Source organism: Fusarium vanettenii (genome assembly GCF_000151355.1).
Source record: "Fusarium vanettenii 77-13-4 chromosome 4 genomic scaffold NECHAsca_3_chr4_2_0, whole genome shotgun sequence".
NCBI classification, from domain to species: Eukaryota; Fungi; Ascomycota; class Sordariomycetes; order Hypocreales; family Nectriaceae; genus Fusarium; species Fusarium vanettenii.
Genome location: NW_003315879.1, coordinates 1,678,614 through 1,705,769, shown reverse-complemented (window position 1 = coordinate 1,705,769; position 27,156 = coordinate 1,678,614). Strand labels below are relative to the sequence as shown.

At 54.2% G+C, this 27,156-nt stretch overlaps 9 protein-coding genes across 9 annotated transcripts; 5 read left to right on the top strand and 4 right to left on the bottom strand.

Moving 5' to 3' along the window:
• The first annotated feature begins 1,893 nt into the window (after positions 1–1,893).
• Positions 1,894–3,921, top strand: NECHADRAFT_60144 (uncharacterized protein). The gene is made up of 3 exons (XM_003052118.1): positions 1,894–2,292; positions 2,346–2,651; positions 2,705–3,921. The coding sequence occupies exons 1-3, from the start codon at positions 2,146–2,148 to the stop codon at positions 3,479–3,481; spliced, it is 1,230 nt and encodes a 409-aa protein (XP_003052164.1). The 5' UTR covers positions 1,894–2,145; the 3' UTR covers positions 3,482–3,921.
• A 272-nt stretch (positions 3,922–4,193) lies between these two features.
• NECHADRAFT_60140 (uncharacterized protein) lies at positions 4,194–6,391 on the bottom strand. The gene is made up of 4 exons (XM_003051674.1): positions 6,116–6,391; positions 5,778–5,855; positions 5,291–5,715; positions 4,194–5,234 (listed from the first exon to the last, which is right to left on the bottom strand). The coding sequence occupies exons 1-4, from the start codon at positions 6,150–6,152 to the stop codon at positions 4,581–4,583; spliced, it is 1,194 nt and encodes a 397-aa protein (XP_003051720.1). The 5' UTR covers positions 6,153–6,391; the 3' UTR covers positions 4,194–4,580.
• Positions 6,392–7,294: 903 nt separating this feature from the next.
• NECHADRAFT_39091 (uncharacterized protein) lies at positions 7,295–8,897 on the top strand (the record flags this gene model as incomplete). Its single annotated transcript, XM_003052117.1, has 2 exons — positions 7,295–7,605; positions 7,715–8,897. 2 exons carry the CDS (start codon positions 7,295–7,297, stop codon positions 8,895–8,897), a joined length of 1,494 nt encoding a protein of 497 aa, XP_003052163.1.
• A 2,051-nt stretch (positions 8,898–10,948) lies between these two features.
• NECHADRAFT_92720 (uncharacterized protein) lies at positions 10,949–13,295 on the top strand (the record flags this gene model as incomplete). Its single annotated transcript, XM_003052116.1, has 4 exons — positions 10,949–11,892; positions 11,945–12,643; positions 12,703–13,219; positions 13,263–13,295. 4 exons carry the CDS (start codon positions 10,949–10,951, stop codon positions 13,293–13,295), a joined length of 2,193 nt encoding a protein of 730 aa, XP_003052162.1.
• A 460-nt stretch (positions 13,296–13,755) lies between these two features.
• Positions 13,756–15,172, top strand: NECHADRAFT_100079 (uncharacterized protein; the record flags this gene model as incomplete). The annotated part of the gene is made up of 2 exons (XM_003052115.1): positions 13,756–14,510; positions 14,560–15,172. 2 exons carry the CDS (start codon positions 13,756–13,758, stop codon positions 14,951–14,953), a joined length of 1,149 nt encoding a protein of 382 aa, XP_003052161.1. The 3' UTR covers positions 14,954–15,172.
• A 270-nt stretch (positions 15,173–15,442) lies between these two features.
• Positions 15,443–17,321, bottom strand: NECHADRAFT_79066 (uncharacterized protein; the record flags this gene model as incomplete). The annotated part of the gene is made up of 2 exons (XM_003051673.1): positions 15,443–16,768; positions 17,199–17,321. The coding sequence occupies 2 exons, from the start codon at positions 17,319–17,321 to the stop codon at positions 15,443–15,445; spliced, it is 1,449 nt and encodes a 482-aa protein (XP_003051719.1).
• A 1,293-nt stretch (positions 17,322–18,614) lies between these two features.
• On the top strand, positions 18,615–20,045 carry NECHADRAFT_92718 (uncharacterized protein; the record flags this gene model as incomplete). Its single annotated transcript, XM_003052114.1, has 1 exon — positions 18,615–20,045. One exon carries the CDS (start codon positions 18,615–18,617, stop codon positions 20,043–20,045), a length of 1,431 nt encoding a protein of 476 aa, XP_003052160.1.
• Positions 20,046–20,070: 25 nt separating this feature from the next.
• NECHADRAFT_100078 (uncharacterized protein) lies at positions 20,071–22,231 on the bottom strand. The gene is made up of 4 exons (XM_003051672.1): positions 21,424–22,231; positions 21,187–21,343; positions 21,063–21,128; positions 20,071–21,019 (listed from the first exon to the last, which is right to left on the bottom strand). Exons 1-4 carry the CDS (start codon positions 21,679–21,681, stop codon positions 20,631–20,633), a joined length of 870 nt encoding a protein of 289 aa, XP_003051718.1. The 5' UTR covers positions 21,682–22,231; the 3' UTR covers positions 20,071–20,630.
• A 434-nt stretch (positions 22,232–22,665) lies between these two features.
• NECHADRAFT_38935 (uncharacterized protein) lies at positions 22,666–26,060 on the bottom strand (the record flags this gene model as incomplete). Its single annotated transcript, XM_003051671.1, has 12 exons — positions 22,666–22,700; positions 22,759–22,864; positions 22,943–23,027; positions 23,076–23,180; positions 23,229–23,456; positions 23,510–23,953; positions 24,004–24,231; positions 24,326–24,358; positions 24,479–24,963; positions 25,015–25,197; positions 25,274–25,524; positions 25,571–26,060. 12 exons carry the CDS (start codon positions 26,058–26,060, stop codon positions 22,666–22,668), a joined length of 2,673 nt encoding a protein of 890 aa, XP_003051717.1.
• Between the last annotated feature and the right edge of the window lie 1,096 nt (positions 26,061–27,156).

Genomic DNA, 27,156 nt, shown 5'->3' with positions numbered 1-27,156 from the left:
TGCGGTGATGCAGGTTTCAAGTGGCGCTTGCTGCCAACAACGCCAAGGTGAGGGGGAGAGACGACATGGGTTGTTCACCAACCTCCACGTCAAGCAACATGAGGAAAAAAAGACTCATCATCATGGGTCGTGTGGATCGTCTTTTGTGCTCTGGCGTGCATCACGGAGCATATGTCCGCAGCAACAGCGGCCGTCTTTATCGGCCCCCGGGCTCCGGAAGAGGCTGACGACTGCTCGAGATGGGCATGGATGCCAGAATCGGACGTGGGTGGTTGAACGTCTTGTCTGTCTGTCCGACATGGAAAAGAGAACCACCATGTTCCCGAGTGCTACATTATCACACCCATCTCAGCATGGACAAGAAACCACCATGATGAATTGCACCACGCGACTTGACTTGACTTGCAGGTCAAAAATAGAAATGTGACGGCTCCCCCAACCAACAGTTCCCCGTCAACCAATGCGCTGGGGGGCTCAAGAGTCAGGCATTTTTGACTTGCCAAGAGGGACGACGTTCGGGAAGAGTCGCCTCGCTGTGCAGGGCGTCTGCAAGACAAATGCGCGCACCACCACTACACCGCAAGGGACCGCACAAGAGAGGATGGAAGAAAAAATCGAAAGGCACACACACAACGGGAGAGGAGCATCCATGGTGGGCCAAAACGAGGCATGGACCTCGACGACGTCGAAACAGAAGTCGTTTGTTGCCGCCGAAGCCTGCAGGTGGCTGGGAATCCATCACGGACCTGGGACACCTGATTGGTGGTGTTTGGTGAAGACGTGAAGCGCTTGCAGGAATGCAGCCTATCAAGCCGGCAGATGGGCCGCCAGGGGGTTAAAGAGCGGCTCTCAGGTCCGACCAATGGCACTTCAAGGGCGCCATCTCTCCACGATCCACGCTCTCAACTCCAACATGCTCTAGCCGCCGGGGGCAATCCCACCGCCCAGTGACATGGCTCGGGCCATGGGTCAAGGGCCCGTGGCCGACAGGCGAGATGGATCGCTCCGGGTCATGCAGCGACGGGGGCCCGGGGGCGATGCTAACCAACGTGGGTGTTGTTTGCTGGAAGAGCTGTCCAGCTGGCGGCGCAGAAAGTAAGTCTGTAGTATGCGAGTACGCAGAGACCCTGCTGCCCGAACCCTCTCACATATCACGGCAGCTCTCCCAATTCCCCTCTTGTGAATCCCTCCTCCTCATCCCCTCGGTGGCCCGTCTTATGTGCGATAGAAGCTTCTTGGACTGGTTCCAGCATCTGTATCACAGACGTCAGCCGCTCTCGAGGCGACACGAACCATCAATCCTTGACAATCTATCTGTGTCTCAAAAGCACCGACCAGGTTATCTACGCCTCAGCTTCACATCTTCCCAGCTGCGTGGGCGTCTATTTCCAAGACGAATCACTCGTCGGCGGCTCGCCTCTGCCTATCAGAAGTCTGCTTCTCTATCCGCCCAACCATTCCGGTAAGACCATTTTCCCAAGGCTCCATCTCCATCCCCAGCACGCCCCTCCCTCATGTATTGTCCCATCGTTGGCGTCTTGGTGTCGTCGAATGAGCGTGCCTGATCCCTCTATCGCTGCCGACCTCAAAACTGGTCGCTTCCCACCCGAGTCCGCCTCGCCGGACCTCTCTCTTCTTCTTCGATAGCTGGTCTCCCTGTTTTTGCTGCAACAATATTGTCTGTCTGTTCCTTTTCAGGGTGTAGTGGCTTGGACTGCGTCGAAGCTCTTATACCCACTCAACAACAACATCTTCAACCGTCACTTACACGTTTGCGCCTCTTGTCCTTGAACTTTACTGCCCTACACAACAATGGCTGGACCAGGTCCGTCACTTTCACCGAGCCCTTCGTATGGCATCGAAGAGGGTCCTTTACTTACACGTAGCCATGTAGATGAGAAAAGGCGGCCTGCCGCTCTAAACCTCACTCCTGCTCGACCCAGTACCTCCGAGTCGTCCTCCTCAGACGGTTCCCTCAAGCCTCGAACTCCCCGCTTCGCCGAGGCCACCTCAGTTCACTCGCCAGTCGACTCTCGATCGCCCTTTGCCGACCCCGAGAAGTCCCACGCTCCCCAGCCTCAGCCCGCAGACGTCGGTTTTGGTTACATTGGTAACAACAGCAACCGAGAATCCATCCCCGTCCCAATGACTCCCAAGACGCCCCTCAAGAGCGCCATGAAGGTGCCTGGAACACCAGCCGGTGCCCGAAACCCTCTTAGCCCGACCTTTCGTGAGGCCGACATCCTCGAGAAGCAGGAACTGGCAACCGAAAAGGAGCAGGCTCGCGATGTGGTACGTCTCTTGTGCTGGAAAATTGATGGAATCACTCACTTACATGTCAACAGAAAATCAAGGCCCGCGTCCGTATGGCCAAGTTTGCCCTTCGCGGTGTCAACTTCAGCTGCTCTCTCATCATTCTCTGCATGCTCTCGGCAACTTTCTCCATCTTCAACGCTACCAGGGCCCTGCCTGACCAGAGCCGGATGCCGTCCTGGGCCAAGAACACCAATGCCTGGCCTCAGAAGCTCGTTCTTGCCATGGCCTGTGTCTCCCTCGCTGCTTGTATCATCGTCTTCGCTTCCTACTGCCGAGGTGGTCATAGACGGGCCGAGAAGGTTGGAACCTATTACACCCTGTTTGCTATCGGTTGGGTAAGTTGTCACTCGATGAACTGAGTTGAGTAGCACAAGCTAACAGCACATAGTTCATCCTTTCTTTGATCCTCTGGGTTGTCACGGCCATCCTGTTCCAGAACGCAAAGAACAACTCCAACAACAAGGACATGTGGGGTTGGTCCTGCGTGCAAAACACTCGTTCTGAAGTCTTTGGCGACAAGGTTGACTATGCACTCATCTGTCGTCTCCAGAACTGGGCCATGATCTGCATCATCATCGAGGTGGTGATCGAGGTTCTCTGCATTCTCCTCTACAGCATCGTCTTCTACCGCTACTACACCAAGCGACGTCTGTTCAAGTCCATGGACATGCGAGACCGCGCCCGATCCGACCTCTACCTCGCCCAGCTCCGCAGTCAGTCGGCTCCCAACACTCCCGGCTTCGCTCCCAAGTCTCCCGCCCTCAGTGCCTACGCCATGTCTCCCCGCCACCCTCCCGCCGCCTACCAGAGCTTCCCCGCCGTCCACGAGGTCAACGAGAACCCCTTCACGCCCGGCACACAGTTTGCTGAGCCCAAGTCTCAGTTTGCTCCTCAAGAGACCGGCTTCAAGCTTCAGGCTCCTCCCACCAAGGCTCCATCTGCTACCCCCAAGATGAGCCAGGGCGGCTTCACTCCTGCTCCCATGCCTGCACCTGCACCTCCGGCCACTCCTACTTTGCACGTCTCGGAGCACGGCCCCACAGCCACGAATGAGCCCACCTACGAGGCTGTCCCCATCCCCGGCGCCTACGGTGGACAAGTCTATGGTGACCAGTCTCTCAGGAGCCCACCCCCCACGCAAACCACCTTTGGTCATGCGCAGTAGACAAACATAGAAAAGGGGGGGTGTTCTTTGCTTGACCTCTTGCTACATGTTAAGCAAGGATAGGTCACTTCTGTCCGGCAACGGCTTATTCATATATTTCATGCGGCGATACCACAACACGGCGTTCTGGGCAGGGCTAGGTCAAAGTTACTTTTTGACTCTGATGCATTTCTTTAAATTTTCCTATGTTATTTTCTAATCCACCAGAGAGATGAGTGATACGGGTTCCGTATATAGCAGACTGGGTGTATTCTGGTGACACCTGTACGATTGGGATTCGGGTTGCTGCAAAAGACGGACGGATGAACGGGACGGGGAACGAATATGTGAGACGAGATGACAGACAGGGCAACGAGTTACATACGGTACTTTCGTTTTGTATCACAGGAGCCCTTTAGGGCGAAACAGGATAGGTTCAATCAGGATTGAGTCTACATGCGTTGTCGTGATATCGTGAGAGTGTGAATTGAGTTGAGAGCCCTTGGTGATGTGTACTATTCCATTCTCAGTCAAAGAGTCTGCTAGGGACTCTGTACCTTAACAACTCCTGAGGACTCATTAGGTGATATTAGATGGACCCAATACGTGAACCAAGCAAGCAAGCAGACGGCAGCACGTGGTAGGTGATTGGGCATCTAGCATTGCCCATCTACGATTATCACTAGAGCACGCACAATGAACAAGTCACATTCACATTTGTAGACACCAAAAGTTAAAGAAAAGAGAAAGCATTCATCATGATAATGACACCTAAATACAGAGACAAAAAGCAGGGTCAACAACCATTGCATTACTTTTGGTAGCCCCGCCGCGCCTCCAGGTATTAAGGCGCAATGGACCCTCGAGCCTTTTTGTCATGCAGCCAGTTCAGTCTCCCCGTAAGTCACCCCCGGACCGACGGCAACCATGTGCCGCCCCAGGCGGTACTCTAGAAACGAGATCTAATCAACAACTGCCGCAAAGATTTCTCCGTATGAAACCCTCCCAAAGAAGTCAGGCTGCCCTGCGTCGTCTGGTCGTGAGTGAAGCAGGCTACGCAGCCTGAAAAAAACGGATATGGAAGACTGTGCTTTTTTGGATTTTTTTTCGTTGTCCCCGCTTAGATGAGGTCGGCAACGTTCATGGGCATCTCCTCGATCTGGGTGCTGTAGAACTGCTCAATCTCACGCATCATGCGGACGTCCTCGGCGGTGACAAAGTTGATGGCAACGCCCTTTCGGCCGAAACGACCACCACGACCAATTCGGTGGATGTAGTTCTCACGGTTGGCGGGGAGATCGTAGTTGATGACCAGGGAAACCTGCTGGACATCGATACCACGAGCCAGAAGATCGGTGGCGATCAGGACACGGGAAGAGCCGGATCGGAACTCCTTCATGATCAGATCACGCTGACCCTGGTCCATGTCACCGTGCATGGCAGAGACGGTGAAGTCACGGGCAGTGAGCTTGTCGGTGAGCCAGTCGACCTTTCTGCGGGTGTTGCAGAAGATGACGGCCTGGGTGATGGTGACAGTCTCGTACAGATCCGAGAGGGTGTCGAGCTTCCACTCCTCCTTCTCGACGGCAATGTAGAACTGCTTAATACCCTCCAGGGTAAGCTCGTCCTTCTTGACCAGGATACGGACGGGGTCACGCATGAACTTGGTGGTGACCTCAAGGACGTCCTGGGGCATGGTGGCGGACAGGAGGACGACCTGGGTGGACTGGGGGAGGAGCTGGAAGATGTCGTAGATCTGCTCGGTGAAACCGCGCTGAAGAATAAGGTTAGCGCGTGGGATTGGGTGGGGGGGGAGCAGAGTTTTCTTACAGAAAGCATCTCATCGGCCTCGTCGAGGACGAACATCTTCATGGAGTCGGTCTTGAGGAACCGACGCTGGATCATGTCATGGACACGGCCGGGGGTACCGACAACGACCTGAGGGCCGTCCTGGAGGGCCTTCATGTCCTCACGGACGCTGGTGCCACCAATGCAGGCGTGGCACTCAATGTTCATGAAGTCGCCAATAGCGACCACGACCTTCTGAATCTGCTGAGCCAGCTCGCGAGTGGGGGCAAGGATCAGGGCCTGGCAAGCCTTGACGTTGGTGTCGATCTTCTGGAGAACGGAAATGGAGAAAGTAGCAGTCTTTCCAGTACCGGACTGGGCCTGAGCGATGACATCGTGGCCCTTGATGACGGGCATGATCGCACGCTGCTGAATGGCAGAGGGACGCTCGAAACCATAGGCGTAGACTGCGGGGGGATGTGAGCGGCGTGCGGGAATAAGGCGAGTGGGATGTGGATGAAGCACTTACCACCTCGGAGGAGCTCAGACTTGAGGTTCATGTCATCGAAAGAGTCGACGGTCTCATCGTAGTTGGACTCGATCTGTCCTGTGAGGCAAGCAATGTTAGCATGGCTGTTGTTGTTGCAGGTTGGATTGATGGATGGATGGAATGAAGAATGCGAGGGTATGCTATGCGATGGCCCGACGGCACCAATGATCTGGCGCACAATGCGATGTTGGGCTGCGGCCCACCAAAGCGGCTGGCCAGCGCAGACAGAGCACCACGCGATATTGGGTCGAGCGGGCAGACGGCAGAACGGCCTCGGGAGAGGGTTCAGACGAAGGCAGGAGGAAGCAAAAACTCACCCTCGGGGACGTCCTCGAGTCCCTTGTCGGTAGCCATGTTTGCGGTTGAGGCGCGTGGAATCTAGATCAAGCACGGCTCGATCTAGAGGTGGTGAAAATCGCGGGGTGACGGAGGAGGGGGAAAAGAGGGCAGAACTTCTTCTGGAGAAGACTGCGCCTGGGAGTGAATAGAAAGTTGGTATCGACTAGATTCAAAGCTCTCGCAAAGATGACGAGAACTGACGAAGAATCTAGGAAGTGTAGTAAATCGTGGTTGTTTCTGTTCCTTTGATGGAGTATGAAGGGAAGGAGAAGAGAAAAAAAAAAGTCGATGAGGGGCGGTCGTGGAGGTGGTCCTTTTTTCCTCTGCTTCCCACCCGCTTACCTCAAGAACGGGCAGCCAATCATTGGAGGGGGAGCGATTATAAGTGGGCCATCCGATTAGGGTACATTGGGTGCCTGCTGAGTACTGGGTCGGAGTCAGTTTTTTTTTTTCTCTCTTGGGGAGTTTTTTTTTTTTCCTGCCCTTGCAATGAATGGAAGGCCGCGCTGCATCCCACTTTGCCCCGCCCTCGAGGGAAAGAAAAAAAAAAAAAACCACAAGCCCCTCCACCCACGGATCACTTCCCGCCACCTACGATGACCCCCCGTTTGATGGTGGTGACTGGATTGTTTGGTCATTGTTGCTCTCATTGTCATACCATTCTTGAAGTGAGCCTCAGTTTTGGAACTGGGGGGGCAATGTGACGGGCAGCCCTGTACACTCGCCTAAGACCACACTTCTAGTAACTGGAGGGGAACCCATGCTTCAACTGTGAATCATCCATCAAGAGGATTGCAACCCAGGGCCTGCACGCGTACTGTATTGTCACAGTCGCTTCTGTCTCCCGTTGTCTCTCGTTACCGCCTGTGGCTGCTCCTCGGGCCTGCCTGTCAATCCTCAGCCGATTTTTCCTCCCTCTCCTTCGCCCTACGCACTAAAATCTGCTGCATCTGGTACATCGCTGCGCTTTGTTGTAAATCGTATCATACCTACTTACCTCTTGTTCATCGCTCCGCTTGCCAGCCTTGTTAGACCCCCTGTATTCTCGGCTGCTCGTTTTTTTTCTTAATCTTGTTTCTTCATTTCATCTTGCGAGCTGAGCTGTTTCTCGAGGCCGGCAATTTTGGTCCATTGCCAACACCAAATCACCACCCATCATGCCCTCGGCCGTTGCTCAGAATGGCCACAGCGCCCTCTGTGACAGGACCAATGACTCTTTCGAGTCACAATCTCACTCTGACTCAATTCCTCCGCATCCCCTAGGACTCAAGCCCCTGGGCAACCAGTATCTCTTCACGGGTCGCAATGCTCGACGCTCAGTCGGTGCGTGGGGCTTCCTCCCAGACGAGGTTATCATGCTGGTCTTGGAGCATTTTGACGCCTCAGCCCTCTTGAAACTTGGCCACACGTGCAAGTTTTTCTACGCCTTTTGCCACTCAGACGAGTTATGGAAGCCTCTTTTCCTGCAGTGAGTACTTTTGACTCTGGCTTTCTGACTCATGACAAGGATGCCCCCGTGTCATGTTTTTCATAGGCCTGAGGTATCTATCTGGGAGCAACGGCTAAGCCGGACATAGGTCACCACCCAAAGACGGCAAAGACATTCGATGGCAAGGATCGTGGAGGTCAACAGTTCTCGGATTCCCTGGTGACGAGAAGATCAAGATTGACTGCAGCAACGTCTTCTCGGATGTCCTACATCGACCATTTGCTTGCAGTCATGTGGCTCTCTCTCAGTTCTCCTCCAACATTCCCAAGGCAAACCAAATCCGTCGATTCGACAACTTGACATACGAGCAGTATGCTGAGAAATGGACTGAGCAGCCGTTCATCCTTACGAAATGTATCCAGGAATGGCCAGTGTGTTCGGAATGGACTATCGATTCGTTGCTCGAAAAGTATGCCCAGGTCGAGTTCCGTGCCGAGGCCGTCGACTGGCCATTCACAACCTACTGCAACTATATGAAGAACAACAAGGACGAGAGCCCTCTATACTTGTTTGATCGCAAGTTTGCGGAAAAGATGGGCATTACGGTTGGCCGTGATAAGCCAGACGCTGCATACTGGAGACCAGACTGTTTCGGTCCTGACCTGTTCGAGGTTCTCGGTGATGAACGGCCTGCTCATCGTTGGCTAATCATTGGACCTGAGAGAAGCGGCTCGACCTTTCACAAGGACCCCAACGCGACGAGTGCCTGGAACGCTGTGATTCAGGGAGCCAAATACTGGATCATGTTCCCTCCCACGACCCAGGTTCCTGGAGTATACGTTTCCCAGGATAGCAGCGAAGTGACAAGCCCGCTCAGCATCGCCGAGTGGCTTCTCACTTTCCACGAAGAGGCACGGCAGCTCCCTGAGTGTATCGAGGGTATCTGCGGTACAGGCGAAATCCTGCATGTGCCAAGTGGATGGTGGCACCTGGTGGTCAACCTCGAGAGCGGCATTGCCCTAACCCAAAACTTTGTCCCTCAGTCACCAAGCTTGAACCTAGTGTCAGAAGTCATCTCGTTCCTAAGGGACAAGGCAGACCAGGTCAGTGGTTTCGATGACAACGTTAGAGATCCCTTTGGACTCTTCTCAGAGCGAATGAAGACCAGCTACCCAGATGTCCTGGAGAGGGCGTTGGACCTGGCCGATAGAAAGAGCGGGAAGAAGCGCAAGTGGGATGCTGCTGTTGGTGGAACCGAAGATGAGCAGCAAGGGGGCGGAGGCGGCTTCAGCTTTGGTTTTGGAGGAGACGACGATGACGAGATACCCTGAAACGACATCTTTACGTGAGACGGCAGTTGTATGTGGGTTCTTGATAGATGACCCGAGTAAGGGCAACGCGAGACTAGATCGACATAGACGAGTAAATATGCACAGCATGAGATTAGATAAGACAAGGCATTATCAACCGCTGCACATAATCACAGTGGCTGTTGCGTTGCGAGATGTTGAAAGCATCTCAGGGATGATGAGGCTGTAGAAACCCACTATCAGTCGACGTCAAACGGGGCTATGACATGATTGATCGGATAGACACACCGAGTTGTTTCGAGGCGAAACTTGAAAAAGAGGGGGAGATAGCAGATTTACTTTGGTTTGAAAGAAACCCGGGCAACTCAACTGTTGCCCGTCCAAAGAAGCCTCGACAGTGTATCTCTGTGGAAACAACAAAGAGACCTGAATCACCAACTCCCTCAGTAAGTGTGGATTTGAAAGATTAACACCTTCAGCTACCTAGTCGAGCATGTCTGCGCCAATTGGAGGCTGGTGGAGAGGGTGTCATCTTCGTCCAATAGGAACCAACAGAGGGAGCTCGTTCAAGCTGAAGCAGCTGATTGCCTCAACGCCCAGCGACTAGGAATCACCCACGGCAGAGCTCCAGTCGTGAGGGAGACAGACAGACAGACAGAGTACAGGCCATGCTGTCCACTCGGCATTGGCTCTATGATGAGCGGCCGAATTGAAACTCGCATTGCTTGCTCTCCCCTTCGCTTGCTCTTCTGGCCAGGGACAAGAGCCAGGGGCGTCAGGGAGAGAAGGCTCTAAATAGACCGTATCCGATGGCCCGTGTGCTGAGTTGGTTTGAATAGGCTCCCCCCGCTGGAGTTGGACCCTTGGTGTTCCGTAATTAGGAGGCTTGAGATTGTTTGGTCGTCTCCTGAAAGGTGGTCGTGATTAACTGTGACACTTGGGTAAAGTTTTCAGGCTCGTACCTGGGTCAATGACGACTCTTTTTTCAGCTTGCAGCCTGGGACGGACAGTTCCCGCCTTGCTTAAACAAGACCTGAACCAAGACATCCATCGCATTGGATCGGGGGGCGGGCGATATGACATGGGCTGCCGTCGAGGGTTTGCTCATTTAGACTAGTACGCGGTACCACCAAGCTCTGGAGACACGTGCGCCTTGACAATGAATGGATGTCCCTGATTCCGCCTCACGAAGAAGGGATTAAGAAGACTTGTTTGTCTGTGAGCAATGAAAGCTGTCATGGAATAGAAATAGAAATAGAAGGATGGCCGCCACCGAGAGAGCTCAGGACCTACAATCTCGAAACGCCAACTGAAGCAGATCCAGCCCCTTGTTCCATCCGCTCCGTGCCTCCAGCTCCAACCGGCGAGACAAGTCCAGTGGGATCCTCCCGCTACTAGCGCCCCTGCCCGTCCTCTGTAATTGATTCATGCCCCCTACAGCTCAGTGCCTTCAGTACTAAAGTACGGACAGGTAAGAAGGTGCAGCTGGGGCCGCTTCCTCCCCCCCCCACCCCCCGGGCGACCATTGACCTTCTGGGCGTCGTCCATCTAAACTCATCTCCTCCTCCTTTTCCCGTTGTTATAACTTCTTGTTGCGCGTGCGCTTCTTTTGCTTTCACTTCGTTGTGTCTCATCTGCGATTCTCCTTCTTTTCATTCTCGTTTCTTTCTTGTCTCTTATTTTTAATCTGTAAGTGCCCTCCCGCGTCAACAGCATGCTCCATCCGACCTCCTTTGTCCCATCTCCCTCCACTATCTGTCCTGTCCCTTCTGCTTCTCCGCGTTGCCGCGTTCCCCGGGGGCGGCCACTCATCATCTGCCCGTCCAGCTAGGCTGACCATAGACCGTGACAGCCTCTCTCCCTTTCTTTGTTCTTGCTTGCTCCAACGCGAAACCATCCCGCCTGAAAACCATATTCGACCGCTTCCAGCTGCCGCCTTAGCTCCAAATCACTGCTCGTCCCGTTGCGCCATCTCGCGAGACCCGTTCCGACTAGAGCTATAGCTGCAACACCCTCTACCCCCGTATTACACTTTACATTTGGCCTACGCTCAGGGGAAACGCGCCGCAACCATGGTCTCGGACGAGCACTACGAGATGTGCCTGCCCATCCTGCAGGATTTGACACTGGAGGATGAGGACAAGACAGACAGGCTTGAGGAGCTCTTCCGCAAGGAGACGTCCCTTACCGGCGTCTCGCTCGACAACGCCATATTAGACGCCCTATGGCGCTATCGCGACGGAGGAGGAACTTCCACCTCGCCGCCTCCAATAAGGCAGACCATCTTGCGACGTCCTTCTCCGGCCTCCTGGCGCGGTTCGCCCACTCCTCTTTCTGGATCTCCAAGACTCGCCGTGAGCCCGCTTGCTCCTCCGGGCTTTGTCCCCTCCACTTTTGGCAGGGCCAAGTCCTCGACAGCCTCGCCCTTCTCATCACCGCGCGCCTCGCCTCGCCTGGCTCTCGCGACTCCTGTGATCCCCCATAGCCCCAACCTGAACGCATACGAGTTTGCCAGTGATCCAACCCCCGCAACTGAGATTCTGGGAGACTATCAGGCCGAAAACGTTGAGTGGCTTGTCAACGATGACGCAGTCAGCGTGACTTCGTCTGTCGGCGCATCAAGTGTCGTCTCCAGCGGGCTCAACGCTGCGGCACCAGAATTCTCGTCCATGTCGGCGCAATCAGCCGATATGTCTCCATATGACATGTTGCGCTCCATTCTTGGACAGGCCAAGACAGACGACGAGATTGAGGCTGCTCTAGCACTCCACGGCTATGACCTCAGCGCCACCATCGTCTCCTTCATGGAGAGCCAGGCTCAAGAGAATGCTCAGTCTGGCGGAGTCCCGTTGGAGGAACCCAAGAACGTATTGATCGGAAAGTCGGTCGAAGGCCGCCCAACTACTCCTCTTGGCCAACAAAAGTCTGGGGTCATCTGCAAGTTCTACATGTCGACAGGTCAATGTCTGCGTGCAGATTGCCGCTTCAGTCATGACCTCAGCAACCATCTCTGCAAGTAAGTCTTTGTGCCGTGAACCGTGTGTTGTCAGTTCTAACGCCGCTTGCAGATATTGGGTCATGGGCAACTGCCTGGCTGGAGAGACTTGCATCTTCTCGCATGATCCTGCGAAACTGATGAACAAGCTTGCGCTCGATGGAGCCAACACCCCGCCGTCAAAGCAAGGGAACTTGCAGCTACAGGATCTCAACTCGTTCCCATCGCTCCGCCCCGGGACTCCTGATCACCTTGGTGGATTCGCTGGAGGCAACAACTTTCCCGCTGTTGGCATTACGCCTCCGCCTGGATTGAAGCATCTGCATGGCACTTCCAGCCCTCGGGCGCGGTCTCGTCCTGGCAGTCGGCATCAGACTAGAGAGTCGGATGCCTCTGCACCCGCCCTTGACGACAATGACGCTTTCCCCTCATTGGGGTCTGCTTCTATCAAGCAAGGCAAAAAGCACCATGGGAAGCGTGGCGGCCATGGCCACGGGCACAAGGAGAACATGACGCTGAGCTCGCTGGCTGATATTGTCAAGATGTCGCCCTCCCCCAGTCCAGGATCGCCCCGACCCGAGTCTAAGAGAGGAATGCGGAACGGCAACGCCCCGTCAACGCGAAACGGGGAGAATAGTGCCGCGGCCCAGGCAATTCCCAACCCCAAGCACATCCCCTGGCTGGAAACGGGCGAACGGGCCAATAAGGCGTATCTGAAGGCTCGCCAGGAAGCTATCAAGCACGGCGGCCTTCGCAACAAGTTCCTACAAAGGTTTGTGTTTCAATGATCTGAATCATGTTGAAGATATATAGGCTAACTTGATGCGACAGCGCCGCACAAGCCTGGAACCGTAATGACGCCAGAGCTGCCAAGGCCCTGAGCCTTCGTGGACAGAGCGAGAATGATCTCATGCGAAAGGCGCATCGTGAGGCTGCTAGAGAGCTGTATGAAGAGCGCAACAAGGGCAACACGAGCGGGCTGGAGCTCTATGTGGACCTTCACGGTCTACATCCCGAGGAGGCGGTTGAATACCTGGAGAAGGTTCTCATGGAGAACGGCAGGGAGTCCCGGCCCATCTACGCCATCACTGGATCTGGACACCACAGCAAGAATGGCAAGGACAAGGTGGGCAGGGCTATCCGCAACTTTCTCAACGAGTGGAGGTACGCGTACCGGGAGTTCTCGGTGCCTGGAGACCGCAACAACATGGGAGGGATCCTAGGCATCGACGCTCGTAGCTGGGACAAGTCGCTTTCCAAGGACGGCTCCGGCTCGGATGACAAGGAGGAAGAGGTGGACATACTGAGCCAGGGCGTAGAGATTGGCGACGGCAAGGTCAGGCTTCTGGTGCGCGACCCGCCCAAGGGGCCAAGCGGACGTCGATGACAAGATGACGCGAGGCAGGATAGAAAGAAAGAAGTAAAGCAGTAAAATAAGACGATGTTCTACAATACCTACTGTACTCTGATGTGTTTTCAGATGAATACCTACACCTACCTAGTCTGGACAAGCCGGAGAGAGTGGGGCCGAAATGCTGACACTAGCAACGTCATCTAAAACGAACAACAGCTTCAGATTTAACCACGTCCCACGATGCGCATACATCACTTTGGCTTCATCAAGTGCTGTACATCTGTCAATCATCGCTGCTAACACTATCGATCAACTCTTTTATTCACCTACGACTCTATTCCTCCCTCAAAACCTTCAATCGCGCCACTCAAGACTCCTCCCTTGAACATCCCATTTCCGCGCGTTCCGGATCTCATCTCCCATACTACACTCAAAGACATGGCTGCATAGCCCCTCGCGCGCGCAAACACCTTGACCTTACATACTAAAAACCCTTAACTCCCCTCCTCGCTGAGAAGAAAAGAGAAAGAATGCCGGCCGACTATCATTCCACCGCCCAGGCCCTGGCCCTCTCGCCGGACCGCAGTACCCCGTCACCCTCGCCGAACCGTCCTCCCTGGGCCACCGATTCAACCTCGCACACTCGTCGCCTCTCGAACCCCCTCATGCGCCGGAGGAGAAGCAGCGTCGTCGCCGGAGCCAGCCCTGGCTTTGCGCGACGCATCTGGGCGTCGGTGAACCTCCTCGGCGAGCAGACCCTCAAGGTCTACCTCCGCATGTCGCCCCTGCAGCGGCTCCTCGCCGCTCTCGGCGCTGTGGTTATCGCTGTCCTGGGCGTCTTGGCCATCATCTTTTCGCACGCCTTCTTCAAATGGCTCGATCCTGTCGCTGAGAAGTGGCGCGCTCTTCCTGGTGGTTGGATACTGGCCTTTTTGCTCGTCTTTGTCACGTCGTTCCCGCCCGTTATGGGTTACTCGACTGCGAGCACCATCGCAGGTTATGTCTACGGGTTCCCGTGGGGATGGCCTATCGTGGCATCTGGCTGCACTCTCGGCGCTCTGTGTGCCTTCCTTGCTAGCAGGACTGTCCTCAGCGGCTATGTCGACCGAATGGTTGGTCGGGATCATCGCTTCATCGCCCTGGGCCAGGTGCTGCGCCAGGAGGGTATCTGGTACCTCACAGCCATCCGCTTTTGCCCACTGCCGTTTAGCTTGAGCAATGGCTTCTTGGCCACCATTCCCAGCATCACCCCGCTGAGTTTTACCCTCTCGACCGCATTGTCGAGGTATGTTACTACTCTACACGTAGTAAAAACATCTTGCTGACCTCTACAGCCCTAAGCTGCTCGTCCACGTCTTCATCGGCAGCCGTATCGCCCTCCTCGCCGAAAAGGGCGACACCATGACAGCCGGCGACAAGGCCATCAACTACCTGAGCATGTTGATTGGCGCCACCGTAGGTCTCGTTGTCGGCCTCGTCATCTACCGTCGCACCATGGCCCGGGCCGCCGAGCTCGCCCGCGAGGAAGGCCTGGATCCCGCTGCCCTAGCCACCACCGAGGAGGGTGAGGCCGGGTACCTTGATTCGGACAACTCTCCTCTGATGGACCCAGAGGACGCGGCTGTGCTCATGTCTGACGATGACATTTCGCTGTGGGAGAGGGATGGCTTGGAGAATGGGTACCACGATGACGACGACGATGAGGAGTCGAGCAAGAGAAGGGATTAGACTTGAAGATGGCATTATCTACTTGGGAGACAGGACAATGAATGGACTGGCCAGATAGAGGGGCGGTAATGATGGGAATTATTCAAGGAAAGACGGGCGTCAATGTTCATGGGTTAGATGGCGTTCTGGACATGGATGTTTGTTAACTATGTTAGACCAAGGAAGCCATGCATGCATGACTGGATGAGCACTCGAACAAATAAAACTTGATAGAAGCGGACGAGATACGAGCAGAGAAAATCAACCGAGGGCTTTCATTGTTCGCCCATGTCATGTTGCGGCAAATCAATTTGGATATCATTTCGTCAAAGTGTAATAATGTGCTAGCTGCTCTCTTCAAGCTGCAGACAACTGCAAGCAAATATCAACGCTCCCATCCCTTGACCAAGACTCGAATTTCTCAAAACTATTTCCCAAAACGCCGTCGCTTATGCATTCTTGTCAAGACGCAAAATCGCAAACAGAAAAGCAGGTATTAACATGGAGAGTTTACTGGCTCCCCCGATATTGGTTCATGAATTGTATAGCCTGGTCCATTGGATATCCAATAAACACAGGCCCCGTAAAAATCATCTGAGGCAAATTGCCCGTCCCCTTGGTCATGTCGGGGTTGATAAAGGCAGGTTGTGGTGGTCTTGTGGGTTCAGGAGGAGGCGCCGTCTCCTTGACGGGCGAAAACGATCGTGATGGCTCGGCATTTTCGAGCGTAACGGACACGGGTGGGTCATGCTTCATTGATGGGGGCATTCCACCTAGCGCGGTAAATTTCGTGTGGTCAAATGGGCATTTCCCAGGCGTATTCTTTGTCGGTGTTCGAGCGCTCCTTACACTCGGGATCGGACTCGGCATGCGGACGGGTGCGGGCGGCGGAGAGAGCGGATGGTTGTCATCTTGCGTAGAGGGATCGTAGGGTGGAACTGATATTCCCCATGGCCGGTTCGGAGACTCTCCTACGCGCACTTCCCTAAACGGTCGATCAAAGTGGCCCTGTCGGTCGCCGTCCTCGTGGGTCGGTTCTCGAGCATCATTTGGATCCGAGTTCACACTGACGGCCTGAGCCCAATTCTCGACTCTTTCATTTGAAGGTTGTGCCACATCACTCGGTCTCGTCGGGTCATCCTCCGCCTCGGGTAGCATGGGCTGATGAAGTTGGCCCAGTCCCTCAATCATGCTCACGATGTCGCCATATTTAGAGTCTATTTTCTTGATCTGATCTTCGTCACGCTGGTATCGGCGGAGGCAAATTTCATGGCTGCGAGGGAGTTCATGCTTGTGCGTCTCAACATAATGGGCAATCTCGGCTGGCGAGTGTTTGTCCATGTAGCGGATGGGGCATTTGCCCGTCGACGAGCCATTGGTACGGGCTTGTTGAGACGTGGACTCTGCGTACATGGCTGCGCAGATGGGGTCCATAGAATGGTGCGGCGTAGTGTCTTGCACGCCCTCATCTTGGTCCCCAGAGCCGCTCGCCGTGGCCGGCTTGGAAAACGGGCATTGGAGATGACCCTTCTTTCCCTGGACCGTGAAGTCTTGTTCTAACGCCGTCGACATGGATGTAGCGACGTCCGACGCCTGAGACGAGGCTTCTCTGCTAGACCCCGTGGTCTTGCTCGCGTCGCCCAGCGAGGCAAGCTGGTTGGCAACTCGACGTCCGTCGCGGATAACGAGGGCAATCTGATGTTGAGAGCCGGGGTTGTATGACCGTGGTAGCGGTACAGGCAACGAATTATCAAGAGGATTATATGGAGGGATCTGGAGCTTAGCCAGGGTATCGGCTATCTCTGGCGCCGCCGGGGCATATTTGTCTGCCAGGTACTGGAACTTTTTTTGGTCTCGAGTCAGCAATGAGGACATTGAAAGGTGAGATGAAGTGCGATGTAGAAAAGAAGGAGTTGATGTCAGGTCAGAGTTGGTAAAGGTGTCAATCTCGGCAACTGGGAGCTGCTCTTGATCTAGAGCTAATGATATCTCATCATGCTGACTGGGGGGGGTGCCGACAGCTCCGGTATCGCCGAGCGATCTCCAGAAACTGTTCGGACTGGGTAGGGAAGGACAACAGGGAAAAGCCGGATTGCGTGCGCATAGAGCGGCTTGGGTAGGCAGGCATGCGCATAATGGGCAGAGGATTTGCTTTGAAATCAACCGAGGCGGCTACCCCAGCGCGTGCGTGCGTGCGTGTGTGTGTGTATGCGTTGTAGAGCTCCCCCCGGAAAGAGTGGAGGAGCCGCTAAAAAGTCGGACTCACCTGTTCATGGGCGAAGCGCAGCTTGTGCTCCAGGACAGTCTTGCGATCAGTCAATGTCTGAACCTCATCGGCGAGGGCGTTGAAAGCATCTGCCAGCGTGTGCGCGAGGTGAAGATACTCCATGCCCTTTGGCCGCGATGGATGAGGAGAAGAAGAAGGAAAAAGAAGAAGTATTAAAAGGGAAGAGAAGAAAAAAAGCCAAGTTTTTGAAGGGGAAGAAAAGGGAAAGAGATTTGCCAGGCTTGAAAAAAGGCACCGAAGAAGCAGGCGAGCGAAGTGCCAGGGCGGAGTGGGGAAGCTTTGCGGTGATTGGCTTGGTTGTTGCTGTGGGGACCTAAAATGGAAAGGAAGGTAGCACTGGACGGCGACCTCTTTCCAATTCTTTGAAGCCCGGGGCGAGGAAGGAGGGGGGCTGGTTTAAAAGGGGATTTTTTTTTAGCTCCGAATCGACTCGGATCTCAAGTCAGATCTCCCGTTGTTGAATCGGCGAAAGAAAAAAGATGCGGCTTAAAAGTATATGCGACCCTGTTTCCCGGTCGTGTGTTCATGCATTGTTCATGTGACTGACACCTGACAGGAAAGTAGAAATGTCTGAGACTGCGTACATACACCTACTGTATGTACCGGCGGCAGAAAACACGCGATTATCAGATCCATCTCCGTGTCTCGGAGCCTTCCTAAGCCGAATCTCCAATGCTGGTCGGATTGTGGAGGTGAAAGTGGGCGCCTAATACTCCGAGCCGAGGGACGCTCATCAGTCAGTCACTTGTCAGGAAACGTGACCTTGTCGAGTAAAGGGACGCATGAGCAGGTGTCAGTATAGTATGATGCCTCAGTTTGATTGTTATCTATCTTTGCTTTCATCTCATGTCAGATTTCCGAATAGGTAGCGACGGTTCGACCCGGAGACTGTCTGAACCCTTGTAGTAGCGGTCATTGTAACATCGCTACCCTGTACATGTCCACCATCTGGCAGCAACTCGACTTTTTCAGATCTAACCAGGTTGTTGATAGCGAATAACATGTTTCCTATCGTACCGTCAAATACTCCTTCACCCGTTGGCTACCCAGAAATGGCCTACCTCTCGATACCTAGTCAGCCTGCAAGTGATGCTGCAGGTCGCTTCCCCAGAGTGGGCACAAACAGCGCTGATACAGCAGTTAACTACCTGCAGATTGTAGATAAACACTGCGCACTGCCAGCACATCACATTGGGCAGGTCAATTAGCTGTAGCTGTTCCAGGGCCGTACAAAAGAAGCCTCGATCAGTGCTCTGTTGCAGAGGTCTCACCGTGTCCGACATCCTGCATCCACTACAGCAGCTCCAAGATAGCGAGCTTCATCCGCCAAACCCCGCCATCAACTATCTCGGCGTAACTCAACTAACAACACCCGTCTCAAATACACCGCCCATCATGCCTGGTCCTGACGTCCTCACCATTCCCCCGGCTAAGCTCATCAGCAGCACCTCCCATGTCCTTCCCGGCCAGCTGAGCGTCACCGAGTTGTTCTTCCAGGTGCCCCTCGACTACACAGACCTTGAGGGACCCTCCATCACGCTCTTTGCCCGTCGCGTTCGCAAGCACGAGGCTCCCATCTTCCCACCTGAGGATGACGAGGACAACACCACTTCTGGTGATGCGCCAAAGCCTTACATGGTCTACCTCGAGGGGGGACCTGGCTTTGGCAACCGGGAGCCTCAGGACCATCCTCTCACCCGCCCCGCCCTGGCAAAGGGGTATCAGGTCCTCCTGCTCGACCACCGTGGTGTCGGATTGAGCACCCCGGTGAGTGCTGAGATGCTCAACCTCGTGCCCGGCGGTCTTGAGGGCCGGGCGCGGTATCTCGGCCTCATGCGTCAGGACAACACTGTCCGTGACTGTGAGGCCGTCCGCAAGTGTCTGACCGCCAAATGGTCGGCGCCAAAGCAGCCCTGGTCCATCTTTGGACAGTCGTACGGAGGCTTCGTCGCACTGTCTTACCTCTCCATGCATCCAGATGGTCTCAGGGAGGTCTTCCTCACTGGTGGTCTTGCTCCTGTCGGCAAGAGCCCTGAAGAGGTCTACAAGGCGACGTTCCGACTAGTGGTGAAGCGTAATGAGCAGTATTATGCTAAATTCCCCGAGGATGTTGAAGCCGTTCGTCAGATCGCCAAGTACATCGAGGGTAAAGATGGAAGCGTTCCTCTACCCTCTGGTGGCTCACTCACTGTTCCTCGCCTCTTGACAATGGGTCTTGCCTTTGGCGGCCATGGGGGGTTTGACACTGTCCATTCGGCTATTTTGCACCTCAAGTCCTCTCTTGATCAGTTCGGATTCTTTACAAGGGCATCCCTGGTGCCACTAGAGGGCTGGAATCCCTTCGACACCAACATCATCTACGCCATCATCCACGAGGCCATCTACTGCGATGGTCCTGGCTCGGCTTCTCGCTGGGCAGCTCACCGTGTTGGCAAGACTCTCGAATCCTTCCCCTGGCTCAGCTCAGACTTCTCCTCTGCCTCGACAAAAGGCCCGTTGTATTTCTCGGGCGAGATGATCTTCCCATTCTTCTTTGAGACATACCCGGAGTTGCAAGTCCTGCGTGAGGAGGCTGAGCTGTTGGCGAACCGTGACGACTGGCCTGCGCTATACGACCAGGAGAAGCTCGGCCAGAACAAGGTCCCCGTCTATGCCGCATCTTATATCGAGGATATGTACGTCGACTACGATTTCGCTCGAGACACGGCCAAACTGGTCAAGGCCAAGACATTCGAGACAAACGTCATGTATCACTCCGCCCTGAGGGCCAAGTCGGAGGAGGTCCTGCAACAACTGTTTAGCCTGAGGGACGACGTCCTCGACTAGAGATGGGATATGCTGCCACTGATGTAGAAAGGGAGGGGAGTCATCGCAATATGCATCTATGTAGCGACCTAATAGATACAAAATCCCACGGGTCTGGACAAAACAGCGGCGCCGCTGACTGCCGGGCACAGTCTTTCCCCCTTGATACCTGAGCCGAACACCTATGTCGTAAAGAAGCCAAGTCCTTCTCTTAAATCCTGTTGCTATTTATCCCCAACCAGTCATGCTAATAGTAGGGCATCACCCTCTCCAAATTCTGCCTTTCATTCTCATATGCTGTATTCCCCATTTCCCCTGTGTGTTCCATCGAGGGAAAGACCGCTATCCCTGAGATGGCATCGTGCCTCATGACTGTTTCCCTCAGTACCGCAGCAGCTAGCTCTGGGTTGCTCACCAAAAACTCGCTTGTTTCCTCTGGCGCTCGTTTCCACAGCAGGGGCTGGAGGAAACCCACTCGTGCCAACACCATCTTGAGCAAGGGATCGATCTCGGGTACGCCGTTGTATAGCTTTTTTGTCAATTGTAGAACTTCCGTCTGTGCAGCATCTGCCCCTGCCGTCTCTAGCATATCGACACATGAGCGCATCACGGCCTTGCGAAAGTCGTCCATGAGGAAGCGGTTGGCGCATATGTAGACGTCAAGGTTGAGCTCGTAAGCCAGAAGCCATGTCCGCAAGTCCTCGCCCTGTATACGCACGGGATGGTCTTGTAAAGGCGGCGGGCCGGCATGAACTGGTCGGTAGGGCGCTGGGGGCGGATGTCGCCCAGGAGCTTGGACTCTATGCCCTCCATTGTCACCAGGAAAACGACGAGCACCGCAGTGCCAGCACATGGCGAAATCCCGTCTAGCGAGGCATCGAGGGCAACCGCACCCAGGTCGATGAACACCGGGTTGCTTCTCCTGGCTCCGGTCCGCGGCGGCTTGTCTAAGTTGCACACGCCGTCGGCGACGATATCTCCACCCCGGCCCTGGACTACCTGAACTTCGTTCTGAGCCGGATGAATTGTCAGACGAACCTGAGTCTGAGGCCTCTGCTGCTTCTGGAGCTACTTCGACACCTTTTCCCTTGTCGATCCTTGGTTCTGAGATAGCGTCAGCTTATCCACACCAGCCAAAGAACGGCGAATCTGTTTTGCTCACCCAAGGCACTCGCTGCTGGCCGGATAGGTTCGAAGCGACCCTCGTATAGGAAAGCGACAAGGAAGTGAAAGATCGCGGGGTCCTCTTCCGGCAGGTCAATGACTTGTTCCTCAGCTTCCCTGAATTCGCCGCAAAGAGCCTTTCGAAACCACTCAGCCTGGATAAGTATATCTTTGTGAACCTGGGATTTATTAGCTCGCCTGCTCTTTCACATCTGCCGCTAGATCAGAGACACACGTAGAATGTCTGGATATTATTCAAGGGCCCGACCCGAATTGGCACAGGCGGGGACGAATACCGCCCATCAACGGAGCTGATCCAGAGATCCTCGGATGCACTGGGGACCTTCTTCTCATTATCTTCTTGGTAGTCTCTCTCAAGCACGACGACATTAGGCGGGCCTGAAGGCGCACTCATGGCTTCGGCCAGGGTATGGACCGTCACGGTCGTGCCACCGGCTTCGGTAACTCGGGCCATCCTGGGATTCGATTCCATGGTGATGAATCGAATCAAGTGGAGGTATATCCAGTCCAGATCCAGGTGAGCGCGTGAGGGACCGCGAGCGCGGAAAGAAGGCTTTACAAGTAAGAACCGGCCGGAACGCTGGCCGAGCAGAAATAGTACAGTCGCAGTATCTGCCTGTAGACCTTCTCACACACGCACCAAGGCGCACCAGCACCAGCACCAGCACCAGCACCAGCACAACCACACACACGCGCCGTGAGCACACCAACCAACGACATGTCAAACATGTGGGTGCTTGGCCACTTGCCAATGGCGAGGCGCAGCCCCCAACCTCTATCTGCCGTTTTGCGCAGAACAAGTATGGCGCCGACGCCTACAACCTTGTGCTCCCGTACAAGGCGACCAGGCAATTTATGCGCATACCGCATTGGTAGATCCGCAAAGGCAATATGCAGCCAGCCCGGGCGTGGCCGCCTGGCTACTGACCGCATCGTGTGCCCGTCCTGACACTCGCCAAGGATCCATGTACTGGACAGAAATCGTCTTGGATACCGTGGGTATTGTACTGTAGGTGGCCAGCTCTGGGTCCCGAGGGACTTGCAATACCGAAGATCGCGTCTCCGTCTCGCGTACAACGGTTTCCTTTCGGTGTCGGATGTTCCATCCATGCTCGGTGACGTGAGCCTTCACGCACATCTGAGGCCCGCGCCTCATTCCGCCGCCCGAGCTGCCAGCACGGCCCATCCACTGTGCTGCATGCCATCACACGCTGCATCCAAACGACCCATTTGCCTGAGGCCTGGCTTCCTTCGCTGTGACTCTGCCCGCGACCGGCGCAATCAACAAGTCCCACAATTGGTTGCCTGGGCTTTGGTAAAGTTTATTCATCTCATCATCGAGTGTATCTTGATTCGTTCATGCGAACAAGGGAAGAATCGACATGCTGCGGGAAGGCAATAGGATCGCCATCATGCCTACCTCTAGACCAAGAGACACCGGCCCACCGAGAGGAGCCTACTCTTCCTCCAGTTCAGCCTGCATCTGGAGCCCTTCAAAGTGCAACAGTCAGTATCACTGCAGAGCCAAGCAGGCAGAATGGCCACTTACTCCAGATTTTGTTGGCGGCATCTGATATCACCTTTGCCTTGACCATCAGTTTCTCTTCGTATTTGTCGTTGTCTTTGCCTTTCAACCGGATCTTGTTTGGCTGGGCCTGCCAGTTTCAAAGTCAAGGTTAGAATAGAAGTCTGAGCATTGAATCATCGGTCCAAGCTGGATTTGATTTCCTCACCTGCATTAACACGGGGAGCAATTCCGCTGGATCTGCGTTGGCGATCGTAGCGACAGTTCGAAATCCATTCTCCCAAAATACACGGCTGTACCTCGTTAACGTCAGCTTCTTCCCAAGGGGGAAGCCCACTTACGCTGTACGACTCTTGATAAAGGGGATCTTGGCCAGTGCCAACAGGTCAGCTCTTGCGCCAGCAATAAGCCTGTCTGAGAAGTGGTCCAGGGCTGCGGCCATGACACTGGGCTTGGTCAGTTGTGCTGCTTGATTCAGTCTGCGAGACACCTACCCCCATCCCATTTGTTCGCAAAATTTGATCATCCCCGCAGCGAAGCCTTGACATGTCTGCGAAAGGTTCTGGACAGTCCCACGAGGCACGTCGTATTTTCGTGCCACCATGTGTATTGGTACCTCATTGCATAGGTCTCGCAGCTGGAGAGCAAGGTAGAAACGGCGATGAATACGAGCTAATTGTTTCTCTTCCGGCGTAACTTCTCGGAGGGTTGCACCTTGAGCCCTTGTCATTATAGTTAGTATGCGAAGCTGTATGGGATCCATGGAATGACTTACAGTCTAAGGATCGTGGTGGGCTTGATCCCCAAGAGGCGTAGTACCCGCATACCACTTTCGTCGAGACCCTCCATCTCATTTCGAAATACCTGCCAGTTTACCGTGATGCCGAATTCCTGGACTGGTGTAAATGTGTAGAGCACATGCATCTCTCCATCCATGACAAACGCCTGAAGTGCTCGACTGAGCTCCTTGTGAACAAAGATGCCGTCATCGGGGTCAATTGCCGATGCCACAATGGCTTTGCCAAGTTGCGTTGCAGTAAGCATCGAGAAAGAATCACGCTCCACGAACCCCAGTTTCTCTATCTCTTCCAAGCTTGATGTGATGCACTCGTTGACAAATTTAGCTGAATGAGTATGGCTCAGCAGTGATTTAGAGAAATAGTCATGGATGGATTCGTGGCTCGTTGCTAGGCGGATGGAGACGACCTCTAACAGTGCACTGTCTTCTGTCAGTGAATGGGTGCACGGATATCTAAGCACAGAACTTACCGCTGGATGCGACGGTTTTCGGTGTTGAGGCAACTTGTGACTGGGGGCAGCTCGGCATTCATGAGCTCTACAACCTGTTCAAGGTCGTTTTCTCGACAACACAAATATGTCTCTCCGATAGGCGCCTTGCCTTGCCTTCCAGCGCGCCCTCGCATCTGTCTGAGCATGGACGGCCCAACAAACTCGCGCCCCATCCGACAGTTGTGAAGAATTACCCTTCTTGCAGGCCTAGAGCCGTTAGTGAATCATTGGAGCCAGGGAGGGGAACTAACAGATTAATCCCAGCCGCAAGGCTGCAAGTGGCGACACAGACGAGAAGAACACCATCATCATATCCCGCTGCAATGAGATCCCTCTCTTCAGTTGTTAGGCCGGCCTGTTTTGTCAGAAACGGTTTGACTCTTTTTGTTGTTTGGGGTTCTCACATCTGATGATGTTAGCAAAAAAGGCTCATTAACGAAAACAGATCGATAACTTACGATGAAATGCGACTCCATATAGCACCGTCTCCTCCAGCACTGGGTCAATGCCGGTATTTAAACTTCGAAGCTCGCCCAACAGATCCATTCTCCTATCGACAACTTCGGGTCTGAGCTCATTTGGAGGAGGCATCGCACGACTGATCCATCGAGCATCCGACTCGCACATGCCACGGCTGCCAGCAAACACGAGGGCACCAAAGCCAGAAGTTGCAGTCTCACAAGCGAGCGTGACGACTGCATTGAGAACCGGATCACGAAGTTCCTTGTGCGTTGATGGCTCAATCCGCCTAATAGGTTTAGTGAGCGACGGCGTTTGGGTGGGCCGATTATTTAGCTGTGCCGCGGTCCTTATGAGGCTGCTGGTAGAACCCGCGGGATAGACGTTTCCGTCATATACAAGATGCTCTTCGATAGGAACAGGTCGGTAGCGAGTTTCATAGCAATGACCGTCCAACCACTGAGCCATCAGGTCCATATTCTGCCCTGAAGTGTCAGTGTAGCTGCATTGGTCGGAGATGTAGTTACGTACCGGCAGTGTGGCGCTCATGCCGATAATTTGGATAGGCTGCTCAAGACTCAGCAACTTGCTAGCCACGAGCTCTAGAAGATATCCTCTGTGCTCATCATCAACCATGTGCAACTCGTCAAGCACAACAGCTCGGAGCTTGGTAATGGAGCAATCGTCAATTGCGGTATTCACAAGTGCATTCGCCTGGATCACCGTTAACCATTTTTAACCACCGGGAAGCGCAGGCCTGGGTATGACTGACCTTTTCCAGGGTACAGACACCAATGTCAAAATCTGCCCATGTTGCTCGGACTTTTCCACCCCCAAAGAAGCCAACGACACGGACAGTCCCTTCGTCTGCTCGTCGACGCCAGATGCGCTTATCGTCATCAATGACCGTTTCCGTGGCAAGCCGCAGTCCCTGCACCACGTTTCGAAGCCATCGAACTTTCTCCTGAACGAGAGCCACATAGGGCAGAACAAGAAGTGCCTTTGTGCCCTTTTCTTCCAATATCCTCTTGAGCATAAGTACTGCCATCATTTAATTTCCGCTCTTCATTTCTAGCATTCAACTCACCATCAGCAACCAACGACTTGCCGCCACCGGTGGGGGCACAATAGACGAGATTTTTTTCTCCTGTCAATAGGCCAGGTCCCTTGAGACAAGATTTTTGCCATGGATATATTTGCTTGATGCCAAGAGACGCAAAATTGTCCACCAAATGCCGCGGTAGGCCATATGTCGGGTGGTTCAAAGCCAACTCGGGGTCGTGAGAGGCTGTAGGAGTCGCAGCTATCGATCTCCGTTGAGAATATTCAGAGGGTCCCACTCGCTCGTCGAGGTTCACGATGCGACTGGGAGAGATTCTGGGAGGTGCACTGGGTAGACTGACGGCTCGCTGGAATTGGACAGCGGTCCGAGATGCGGATGGCCGAGGCTTGTGATCATCTCCGGTGTTGGATAAACTCCTCTTATGTCCGACAATTGATGTGGTAGCGAATGTTGTCTTTCGATCATGGGCAGCTTCAACACTGGTTGTGTGCATCAACCCTCGTATACTTTTCATCGTGAGCAACAAGACAAGCAAAGGACAATGAAAGCAAACGAAAACAAGAAATCAAGAAAAGGTAATGGGCAACGGTCACAAACATCTCCAGCTACTCCGACATCAAAGAAAAGATCCTCCTTGAAAAGGTGACGTGACACGCGCGTCCAGGCGTGTCAGGAAGGACAGGCAGAAACGCGATGTCACGTGGGCGACAGGTGGCCAAGGGAGGACAGGTTTGCGGTCTGGGCAGGTGCGCTTGGAGGCAAGAGCCACTCAAACGCGGGGCGTTCCTGACACCACACGACAAGCTGCAGCCGATTTGCAGGGCTCTGGCTGAGTGGTGCCCCGCGGCAAGATATGGCGCCGTGATTGGCCTGCCGCCGGGAATGAACCCTGTGCGGTTCTCTCCGACCGCCCAGCATAAACCTGTCTCTTCGGTCGTGTTCCTCGTCGGTAGCGCCCTCGCATCCATTGCGTATTTGTTAGGTCGGTGAGACCTCGCTGAAGACTCTTAATCGGGGTGTAGGGTTGGTCGACTTGCTTACTGAGTTGCGGGAATTTTATACAAATCTCGAAATCGTCCACAAAGCGACTCGGTCCCCCGTTGTTCTTCATTATTTGTGGTTTGCCGACGCAGTGCCTTGTTCCTTGGTACCTCGCGGGCGGCGTCCCAGCCATGCGGCGTCATGCTTGTCCCTACAACGTCGTTCTTAAGTCACTTTTAGACGACCAAGGGAACGGGCTTCTGTCTCACGACCGAAAAAATTGCCAAAATTCATTCCTCTGAGACTTTAATGCAGCATTTACCTTGCACTCAAGATTGGACCGAGATACTCATGCTTTGCCGAATCGAAATGTCGTCGCCTACCGGCTGCACTAGAAACAAGTACCTGCTGGCTTCCATACCTCCCTCCTAGCCCCACGACCCTTCACGTTTTTTGAGGGGCGGGGTTTTGGGGGTGCCATTTCGATCCATTGAATCTTGATTCGACGACAACACCATGCAGACCACAGCGTAGTGCAGCATTCTCTGCAGCCCTGGCCCAAGCCAAAGGGCTCCCGCTTCCCTCTTGTTGTTGTTGTTGTTGTTGTTGTTGTTGATGAAATAGTGCTG

What these genes read in the sequence shown, in the direction of transcription:
- NECHADRAFT_60144 (XM_003052118.1), top strand. Translation starts at nt 2,146, where the DNA reads ATGACTCCCAAGACGCCCCTCAAGAGCGCCATGAAGGTGCCTGGAACA. An exon ending in AGGAGCAGGCTCGCGATGTG is followed by an intron (nt 2,293 to 2,345) that starts GTACGTCTCTTG and finishes ACATGTCAACAG; the next exon opens with AAAATCAAGGCCCGCGTCCG. An exon ending in CCCTGTTTGCTATCGGTTGG is followed by an intron (nt 2,652 to 2,704) that starts GTAAGTTGTCAC and finishes AACAGCACATAG; the next exon opens with TTCATCCTTTCTTTGATCCT.
- NECHADRAFT_60140 (XM_003051674.1), bottom strand. Translation starts at nt 6,152, where the DNA reads ATGGCTACCGACAAGGGACTCGAGGACGTCCCCGAGG. An exon ending in ACTCGAGGACGTCCCCGAGG is followed by an intron (nt 5,856 to 6,115) that starts GTGAGTTTTTGC and finishes CTTGCCTCACAG; the next exon opens with GACAGATCGAGTCCAACTAC. An exon ending in GTCTGAGCTCCTCCGAGGTG is followed by an intron (nt 5,716 to 5,777) that starts GTAAGTGCTTCA and finishes ATCCCCCCGCAG; the next exon opens with TCTACGCCTATGGTTTCGAG.
- NECHADRAFT_100078 (XM_003051672.1), bottom strand. Translation starts at nt 21,681, where the DNA reads ATGGAATCGAATCCCAGGATGGCCCGAGTTACCGAAGCCGGTGGCACG. An exon ending in ATAATATCCAGACATTCTAC is followed by an intron (nt 21,344 to 21,423) that starts GTGTGTCTCTGA and finishes ATACTTATCCAG; the next exon opens with GCTGAGTGGTTTCGAAAGGC. An exon ending in AGCAGAGGCCTCAGACTCAG is followed by an intron (nt 21,020 to 21,062) that starts GTTCGTCTGACA and finishes AAGTTCAGGTAG; the next exon opens with TCCAGGGCCGGGGTGGAGAT.